Here is a 10,667-nt window from a genome sequence, read left to right on the forward strand (position 1 = left end):
TCTAGAATGAAAACACCTGGGGTTTTAGTAAGTATTGCATTGAATCTGTGGATCAATTTGAGGAGTATTGCCATCTTAGCAATATTTAAGTCTGCCATGCCATGAACATGGAATATGCTTCCATTTACTTAGATCTTTAATTTTTTTCCAATGGTGTTTTGTAGTTTTTACTGTGTAAGTCTTACACTTATTTTGTTAAATTTATTCCCAATTATTTTATTCTTTTTTATGCTATTATAAGTGTAATTGGTTTTCTAAATTTCACATTTGGATTGTTCATTGCTAGTGTATAGAGATACAGTTGATTTTTGTCTGTTGATCTTGTATCCTGCAAACTTATTTGAATTTATTAGTTCTAATATCTTTTTAGTGAATACATTAGTATTTTCTATATATGATAGCATACCATCTGCAGCTTCCACCTCTGCAATCTGAATGCCTTTTATTTCATTTTTTTGTTTACTTACTTTGGCTAGAACCTCTAGGACAGTGTTGAGTTGGAGTGGTAAAAGTAGACATCCTTATCTTGTTTCTCTTAGGGGGGAAACTTTCAGCCTTTCACCATTAAGTAGGATGTTAGTTGTTCTGATCACGTTTTATTTCATTTTCTTGTTTACTCACTTTGGCTAGAACCTCTAGTACAATGTTGAGTTGGAGTGGTGAAAGTAGACATCCTAATCTTGTTTCTTTTAGGGGGGAAACTTTCAGCATTTCACCATTAAGTAGGATGTTAGCTATGGGTCTTTTGTAGGTGCCCTTTATCAGGTTGAGAAAGTTCCCAATTATTCCTAATTTGTTGAGTATTTTTGTTATGAAAAAGTGTTGGATTTTGTCAAATGTCTTTTCTTGACTATTGAGATGATCATGTGGGTTTTGTCATTTATTCTACTGAGTGGTGTATTACATTTATTAATTTTCAGATGTTAAACCAACCTTGTATTCCTGGAATTTTTGTACCTAAATTCAGAAGGGATACTGGTCTATAGTTTTCTTTCAATGTCTTTGTCTGGCTTTGGTATGAGGGTAATACTGGCCTCATAAAATGAGTCGCGAAGTGTTCTCTTCTGTTTTTGGAATAGATTTTGAAGGATTCGTATTAATTTTTAAATGTCTGGTAGAACTTAACAGGATGCCATCTGGACCTGAGCCTTTTTTTTTTTTTTTTCTTGACATGGAGTTTCGCTCTTGTTGCCCAGGCTGGAGTGCAATGGCGCAATCTTGGCTCACTGCAACATCCACCTCCCAGGTTCAAGTGATTCTTCTGCCTCAGCTTCCCAAGTAGCTGGGATTACAGGCATGCGTCCCTACGCCTGGCTAATATTTTGTATTTTTTTTTTTAGTAGAGACGGGGTTTCACCATGTTGGTCAGGTTGGTCTCAAACTCCTGACCTCAGGGGATCCACCTGCTTTGGCCTCCCAAAGTGCTGGGATTACAGGCGTGAGCCACTGTGACTGGCCTGGGCCTGAGCTTTTCTTTGTGGGAAGTTTTAAAATTATTAACTCAATCCTTTAACTTGTTATGGGTCTGCTCAGATTTTCTTTCTTCTTGAGTCAGATTTGGTAGTTTATGTCATTTTAGGAATGTGTGCATTTCATGTAAGTTAGCTAATTTTTTGGCATATAGTTGTTCATGGAATTCCTTTATAATTCTTTTTATTTCTATAAGCTTTGTGATGATATCTCCTCTTTTATTCTTGATTTTAGTAATTCTTTTTCATAGTCTTGCAAAGGTTTGTCAATTTTGTTTAATTTACCAATTTTTAAAATTGCTTCAACAATAATCATTTATTTGGCTTTCTTTTTAGGGTTGATTTCTTTATTCCAGGAGTCTCTGTGGTTGGTGGGTTTTCAATATGCTCCAGTCCCAGACTGCTAGAACAAGAGAGAGTGATAGAATTGGCAGTGAAATATACGAACCACCCTCCTGCCCTCTGGGTTCACAATACGGTAAGCACACTGCCTGTTTAAACGCGATGATCTGGGTATCTCTGCCACCCACAAAATTTGTGTTAAGCTCATTTGATTCACCTAAGAAACCTGGGCTTGAGTAAAAGGGTACATGCCCAGAAAGAGCTTCTAAGAAAGGTCAAAGAAACTTTGATGCATTAAGTATGAGTCAGAGACTTTGGGATCTGGAAGTATTTTCTGGGTCACCAAACGGTATTCAGTTGAATACTGCTTTAGAATTATTTTATATTTTAGACAAGTTCTAAAAAGTTGGCTCTCTGTGTCATGTAAATGGTAAATCTATAAATCAGATTATTTTGTCCTAACCATCCTAAATAAAGGGAATTAAATTATTATTTTGTCATTTTTGGAGGGGAAACTATCTGATTACATAGTACTGCTTCTTCCCAGAGGTGAGCACAGCTAAATCCACGGTGCCATTGCCTCTCTATTTCAGTGTCTGGAAAGCTCTTCACTCGGGATTCTGAGAGAGAATCCAATTTGACTGCTGTTAATAACTCTTATTTCACCACAGGGCTCAACACAATCCTACAGAAGCTGCCTGTCATTACCTACTAGAACTCTGATAACAAAGAATGAGCTCAGAACAGATCAGTTACTCGTTGTCTTAGTTTTTGACCCTTCTATCCTTTTCCCTTATTGCTTTTTCTATCCTTTTCCTTTTCCTTTCACTTCCTCTTCATTACAAGAGTGTCTTCTATATTTACCAACAACCTCCATCCCAACCAGGCATTTTCTTACCTTCTTTACCAAAAACACATACCAGTATAAATATGGCTTCAAAAACAGCATTTTCCTGTTTCCTGGAAATCATTGAAAATCAACGAAGGAAAAAGAAAACAAAACCTCTATTTTCAGCAAAACTTGGAAACACACTGTAGTATATTTTTAAAGGTTGCAGAGAATTTTTGGGTTTCTGTAGGAGCCACATGGAAATAAGTAGAGGAGAGAGGCTGAGTAGCAAATTTCATAGAGCACCAACAAAAATACATGAGGGAGTGGGGTGGGACTTACAGCTCTTGCCTGCAAAGAGGGTATGGAAACACAGTTGCGTTTTGTGGCTGTAGAAGGCCCACCTGAACGCAGCAAGGTTCAGTTAGGAGAGAAGGCACGCAACGAATCACACAGGCAAATCATGTTTGTAGGAACTAATATGTCCTGTAGTAGCTGAAGAGAGCTTTTATGTTGTGAAAACCAGCTAGCTTAGGATACTCTCTGGCCCATCCCCCAATGTAGGACCCTCTTGCAAATAGTCCAAAAAAAAGCACAGTTCATTTCAATCCCATGAAAAAATCAAAGAAGACATGAGTAAATAGAGAGATGTCCTGTGTTCATAGATTGGAAAACTCAACATAGTAAAGAAGTCAGTTCTCCTTAAATTGATTTATAGATTTAACATAACAATAATCAAAATCTCAACAGGATTTTTTATAGATATGGACAAAGTGATTTTAAAATTTATATGGAACAAAAAAGGACCTAGGATAGCTAAAACAATTTTGAAAAAGAAGAATAAAGTGAGAAGAATCACCTTAATCAAATTTAAGATAAAGCTACAGCATTCAAAACAGTATGGTATTGGTGAAAGGAGAGAAACACATCAAATAATGTTACAGAATGAAGAGTTCAGAAATAGACTGACATATATGGTCACTTTATTTTTGACAAAGGTGGTAGATTCAATGGAAAAATTGAAAGGCAAAAGGATAAACTTTTCAACAAAAGTTCTGGAACAATTTTGCATCTAGATGCAAAAAACAAAAAAACGAAAAACCAAAAACCTTCAACCTAAACCTAAACCTCATACTTTATATTCAGAATTAACTCAAAACGGATTGTAGATCTAAATGTAAAACATGGTACTATAAAAGTTCTAGAAGAAAATGGGATATTTGGAACTTGAGGGTAGGTAAAATTCTTAAACACAATACCAAAAGCAAGATCCATCAAAAAAAAAGGTTGATGATAGGACATGGTCAAAAGTAAAACTTTTTCTACAAAAGGCATTTAACACAATTTAAAAACAAGCTACAGACTAGGAGAAAATATTTACAAATCAGATATCTAACAAAGGGCTTGAATCTAGAATATATAAAGAAATCTCAAAAGTCAACAAAAAGAAACAAGCAACATGATTTTTTTAAATGGACAAAGGATTGAACAGACACTTCAGTAAAAAAGGATATGAGGATGGCAAATAAGCAATGAAAGGTATTGAAACATCGTTAACCCTGAGGGAAATGTAAATTAAAACCATATGTGGTGGGATGCCACTACGATCTAGTCTAATGTCTAAAATTAAAAATATTGACAATACCAAGCGTTGGCAAGGATGTGGAGCAACTGGAACTCTCATATATTGCTTATATTGCTAGTGGGAATGCAAAATAGTACAGCCGATCTGGAAAGCATTTTAGCAGTTTTGTATAAAGTTAAACATACACCTAACATATGACCCAGCAATACCACTTCTGAGTGTCTTAGAGAAATGAAGGCTATGTTTATATAAAAGCATAACATGAATATTTATAGCAGTTCTATTCATAATTATTAAAAACTTCTAGAAACAACCCAAATGTCCCTCAGCAGGTGAATGGATAACTTGTGATATATTCATACAAGGGACTATTAAAGAGATGAATTATTGATGCATGCAGCAATGTGGGTGAATCTCAGAGGCATTCTGTTGAGTGCAAGGAGGCAGTCCCAAAAGGTTACATACTGTAAAATCCCACATTTGTCACATTCTGGAAGACAAAGATATAATGATGGGAAACCAGTGGTTGACTGGGGTTGAGATTACTGTAAAGGTAGGATCGATAGCACAGGGGAATATTTTCAGGGGGTGATGGAACTAATATATGTTTTGATTTTGATGATTGTTACCCAGATCTGTATGTGTGTTAAAATTCATAGAACCGTATACCAAAAGAAAAAGATTTCTATTAAGGAAATTTTTAAAATAAGTTTTTAAAAATGTGCAGGAGCAACACAATATATTCTTGTGGTTTACACGTCAAGTTGTGTCTGTCCAGGATAACCCCCAGATGCCTGTGTAGGCATTTCCATTGTAAATGTATCCTGTCACATTTTTACCCTGCAACCTTCTGAGTCTCTCCGTCAGTGTGGCCTCAGCTGCCTCATTGCTTTTTGGAGTCTCTGGATTTTCCACTCATTACTGGCTCTAGGTTGCTCCTAGAGGTGCTAAAATATGCTGCTGGGGTGAGAGCAACGAGGTATCCGCATGCCCCTTGCTCAGAGTTGAAATAAGCATAGCCATCCCAGTTCCTAGTGCCATGAACATCTCCCCATCCTCCCTGTTATCCTTAGCTTCTCACGCGACCTGGCCTGGTCCCGGTCCACAGCTTCCTGCTTGGTTTCATGCCTCATTGGCATTTCAGTGAAGAAACTTATTCTTACAGGCTGTAGAAAATCTCAAAGTGTTATTGCCTGAATGCACATCCTAATTGTAGTGCCTGCTCTACTCTGCCCAGTGGGAGTTGCAAACAGCCTTTATGAAGTCAGATTTTTCTTGGAACCATTTTCAGGTGGCTATTTTCCTCCTGAGGATTTGTCTTATTAAGCCATTCGAGTGGACAATGGAGGCACGTGAGTGTCTGGGTGGCAGCAGGCTGCACCGTTGAGACATGGAATAAAGTGCCATAAACGTCTTCCTTTATTTTATCTGCTTTGGCTCAAGCTCTTGGCAGGGTAAAGGGTTCTAGACAGCTATTGTGTGCTCAGCTCCAGTTGCTGTGGAAAGGTTGTTTATTTCACAAGTAGAAAATCTATACCAAAATTAGATACATTGCTGTGTAATTGAAGGTAATGTCCTTTTATTCACTTACATATTACAGTGTACAGTACTTTGAGTCTTGTGTTCGTGTTACCCTCGCAGTTTTTATTGATCAACAAAAAGACAAAGATGGCTTTTAATTCTTCCCGGATGCTACCAAATCAGAATACAGACCTACCGAAGATTATTTTGTCGTCAAGGATAAGACAGGCTTCTTGAATATTATCTTTCCCTGGGGCACATTTTCTTGCCAACTTTAGAGTTGAAAATACTCTGGTTTCTAAAAACAATAACCTAGAGGCTTTCTTTGTTGTCATTACTAAGCATGCCAAAGATGGCCATTGGAGAAAATTATTTCATTCTCTTTCACTCTGATTCTTATAGATAAAGAGAGAACTGCACAGGCAAGCAAGAGAGGGAGGGAAGGAGGATATAGGAGATGAAATTCATTGTCATCGTTAGGCATAGCCTCTTGTATCTTAAATTCTATTTTTGAGACTTGAAAGGAAAGAATATTTTAAAGCACTTTGGTAGCCACTGTAGCAGTTCCTAGATTTTAGTTATTCCTAACTGAATGCTCCCTTGCTGCTAATTTCTTTTGTCAAAAATGAAAACCCACTTATCACCATTCATATAAAAATCTCCCACATATTTAAAATAGTTAGGTTCAGACATTTTTTCCCCTGAAAGAGTATCCATTCATTTAACAGTTCTTTACCAAAAAGACATGTTTTTGTGAATTCAAATAATTTTCATTTTTCTTAGATATTCTCTAAATTTAACTCATCTTTAACTTGCAGAGACCAAATTAAATTCATGTCCAGAAGTACCTACTGCTCACCTGACATGCAAGGTGCCAAGGTGTGAATGCTAAGGGTTTGGTTCTCAAAAAGCATGCGATGTGTTATTACTTCTTAGGAGGGCATTCATTTAGTAGATTTATGCCAGGAACGTGTAATGGGAGAAACCTATGCTGTTAATACAAGTTTCTTTATTCCTAGAATCTGTTTTTTAGTGACAGGGAAGAAGGAAGCTGGTATTGCCAGCACTTTTTCTTTTGTGACAGCTGCAATGACCAAAATTCCTTCTTATGTAGAGCCAGATACTCGGGAGTTCCACCCACTGTGAGTCAGTTCATGTTCACACCAACTCTGTGAGGTGGGCAGTGCAGGTGCTGGTACCCATTTTCCAGGGGTGGCAGATGAGGCTCAGAATTTAAGGGACTTGCTGGATTTCATAGGGGCTATGATTAAAATTCAGTCTTTTGACTCCTAGATCAGTGGTTTTTTTCCAAACAAGGGATTACCAACTCGGTCAGATCCAATACTCCTTTCTAGAACTGTCCTGAAATGAAAGTCATAGTTAATGTAATGTACCCATAGGTTTTTTTTTAAATAACATAATTCTCTAATACAAAGGAGAAATAAAAGAAAGTGATCCATAATCAAAGAATATGTATTTTAAAATATAAATGGTTAGGCAGATCTAACTGGAAGATAGAATGAAGTAATCAGATGGCTGTTCCTAAACATAGAATCACCGTGAATACACTGTCTACAAATGCAGATGATAAAGATGTGTTGTGTGGGTGACACATGTCACTAAGTGGAATGTGGTTTTCCAGAACAGTGAACATGCTTGGTTAAGTTCTGAACACAACAAAGTGTAATCTACATTGTGGCTACTGAGTTTATTTGTAAAATGAGCTAGAGTCTAGTCTCAGATCATTATAAACCAGTTTTCACCTACAAGAACGTCTTTTGGGCCATTCACAAGTCATTGTGCAGGACAGTCTTGTGCATTGTAGATAATGGTGTGCTGGCAAACCAGCTATCTGAATTTATCTGAGTTGTATCATTTGCTGATTTCTGTGCTGTAAGTACTCCTACAATGGCTGATTTCAAACTACCAGTAGGAACTTTCTCACAAAATTCCTGTAGATTTGACCACCAGCTTAGTAGGAGCCAGCTCTGGGAAACCACGAATTTTGTAGGATCTCTAGCATCTCTGGCCCTGCCCTTTAAATGCCAGTTGGATTCCCCAAATAATTGTGACAATAAAAAATGTCATCACAAGTTTCCCAAACCCCTTCATCAGAAGCAGTAGCACCCCCACTGAGAAAAATAGTACATTCAACTCTGATGGTATTACGGGCATAAGTGACCTCACCAAATAGGTGCTTTATCTAGATAGGTCTATGTGATACTCCCTAGTATGAAGCCTCTGGCTGCCTGTTCTTGTTTCTCTAGGGAGACAGGAACAGCACTGAACAGTACTACAGGACTGGTCTAAGCCTGTAGAGCTGGTCTGGCTGTGCCTTACTGAGGATCAAGAAGGAGCACCAGTACTTACACTTTTCAGCCTTGATGAACCCAGGGCAGGCAGTCTAGTGACATTTGCCACATCCTGTTTCTCTCAGCTTTGGTTAGAACACAGGAACACAACTCAGATAAAGGAGACCCATACTTCAGAGCTGTCCCCTGCCTTTGAGTCCATTGCCTCTTTCCTCAATCCAGTTCATCGCCTAAGAAGTTAACAAATGGTGAAATCACTGAAGCACATCTCCTTTTCTCAGTATTGGAATGGCTGTTCATTATGGATTACGAAGGTGGATTAGCCTGTGGCCTATAAAATGAGCAAGTGGAATCAATTCACAGGGCATCGGGAAAATTGGGAGCAAGCTATAAAAATAGTCCTAAATACTGATAATACAGGAGATAGACCCAGTTTTATTAAAGTAGAACATTTGGTTTAAGACCTGTGCTACAAAAGACTAAAAGGTCTTTTCTTTCCTGCCTTAGTGTACACTTGACTGTGAAGTGGCTGTGAGAGTGGGTGGAGAGTTCTTCTTTGACCCTCAGCCTGCGGATGCCTCTAGAAACCTCGTGTTGATTGCAGGAGGAGTCGGAATTAACCCTCTGCTTTCCATCCTGCGGCACGCAGCAGATCTCCTCAGAGAGCAGGCAAACAAAAGAAATGGATATGAGATAGGAACAATAAAACTATTCTACAGTGCAAAAAATACCAGCGAACTCCTGTTTAAGGTAAGGGAGGTATAGCTTGCTGTAAGCAAACTTGTGTAGTGGTATTAATTGTTCATGAAAGTTTTTTCTCTAGGTTTTGTTTTCTCTGCAAAGGTTCAAACAAAAGGCTTGGCAAGATTTAATCATGCTCAAATGAGAACTAACCAACACACCTTACCCAAGACAAGTAAAACTGCTAATGTTGAAGAGGCTAGCAGTTAGGTGACAGGAAAGGGTAGGTTTTGGTGGGATGGAATCTGGAGGTTAGATGAACAGAAAAGTCACAAGGGTCCCGAGATTCCAGTCAAGAGACCTACAGTGGACTAGTGTATCACAGGAGTAGGTAAGACTTAGACGGTTTGGACCCAGCTGGGTAAATGAAACCCCCGTCAGTTGCATCTGTTTAAACTAAGTGCATTTGATGAAGAAAGCTTTCACTGGGGATTGCTTTGCAGCTGCAGGAATGAACAAAAGAACAGAAACAGTTAAAAGACACAACTGTGGTCAGTGAAACTGCTGCTTAATTGCCAATGCTGGAGAAAAAGGAAAAAGAAAAAACTCCCGGAGAGTTGGTAATATGCTTGTTAGCATATTCAGATTTCAATTAAAGCCAAATAGCCCTCTGTAGTCTGAATGCTCTGGCCTGCTAGGCTGCAAACAATATCTCTCTAAGTAGAGAGCAAGAGCGGCAGACGTGTGCAGAATGGGAGTTGAGGTTCAGCGTCAATGGTTGTGCACATCTGTTTTGATTTTTTAAAATTGTAGTGTGACCAAATATGTTTGACATTCCAGAAAAATATCCTTGATTTAGTAAATGAGTTTCCTGAGAAGATTGCATGCAGTTTGCATGTTACAAAACAGACTACACAAATCAATGCGGAACTCAAGCCATACATCACGGGTGAGTCCCCTAAAGATATTTTGACTATCTCCATGCAGTTATTTGATGGACACACCAGTTGTTGAGCGTAGATGCTTTATTGTTGGAAGCTGCTGGCTGGGAATGTCACTATCTGGGTAATTGGGATGATTCCTCATGGAAAAATGGATATTTAATTGGATTTACTCATTATATACAGGTTTCCTATTGCCTGTGTTAAAAGTGTACTTTTCACACTTTTTAAGAGGCCTTTGCATCATCACTGTAGTGTACATACAAATAATTTATATTCCAGATTTGGCTGAATTGATTCCATTTGCCATTAATGGTCATTTAAACAACTCATAATTTCCTCTGAAAGGATTTTTATAAAACAGTTACTTCCTTTGCTGAAGGCAATTTGTATCTCCATCAAAGACCAGTAAGCTAGCTGGCCCTTTCTGCAGAGTGCATTACGAGGAGCTTCCCACTTTGCTTGCTTAGGTTTAGGAAGCCTGGAGATGCACTCTGCTTGGGTCTGGGCCCAGATGCCAATAGGAGCCATACTGTGAATGGCTTAAGAAGACTAGACTCACTGAACTTGCAAATAAACACTGTATCTGAATTGTGGTTAGTTCTTCCTCATTTGCTGATACAACCATGTCTGGCTTAATTTGGTGTTTATTCTGGTTTTTGGTAGAAGGAAGAATAACGGAGAAGGAGATAAGAGATCATATTTCAAGAGAGACTTTGTTCTATATTTGTGGCCCACCTCCAATGACAGACTTTTTCTCCAAGCAACTGGAAAACAACCATGTACCCAAAGAACACATTTGCTTTGAGAAGTGGTGGTAGGAGGCAGACAAAGACAGAAAAAATAAAAAGGTGAGATCTACTCAGGAGAGCTCCTGTCCTTTGTGGCATGATTAATTTTTTTTATCTCTACTTGAGTTGTCTTATTTTTTAAGGCTATAAACTTAGTGACCAGCTGGATAATAAAAGCCAGCTGGCAGACTTAAAT

At 38.2% G+C, this 10,667-nt stretch overlaps 1 protein-coding gene across 10 annotated transcripts in view; it reads left to right on the forward strand.

Annotated features, from left to right (window-relative positions):
• OXNAD1 (oxidoreductase NAD binding domain containing 1) overlaps positions 1-10,667 on the forward strand; it is an 84,734-nt gene that overhangs the window by 27,893 nt on the left and 46,174 nt on the right. For 8 of the 10 annotated variants that reach the window (XR_010111403.1, XM_034955925.3, XM_034955926.3 and 5 more), the window contains 4 exons: positions 1,806-1,947; positions 8,566-8,808; positions 9,580-9,688; positions 10,347-10,531. Coding sequence is in view for 9 of the 10 variants with exons in the window: in XM_034955925.3 (XP_034811816.1) it covers positions 1,806-1,947; positions 8,566-8,808; positions 9,580-9,688; positions 10,347-10,501 (649 nt within the window). In the remaining variant the exon portion in view is untranslated. Of the gene's footprint in view, positions 1-1,805; positions 1,948-8,565; positions 8,809-9,579; positions 9,689-10,346; positions 10,542-10,667 lie in introns of those variants that run through there. The other 2 variants (XM_008951660.6, XM_063602209.1) reach the window with 1 other exon arrangement.

The sequence above is a fragment of the Pan paniscus genome, chromosome 2 (assembly GCF_029289425.2).
Source record: "Pan paniscus chromosome 2, NHGRI_mPanPan1-v2.0_pri, whole genome shotgun sequence".
Lineage (NCBI taxonomy): Eukaryota > Metazoa > Chordata > Mammalia > Primates > Hominidae > Pan > Pan paniscus.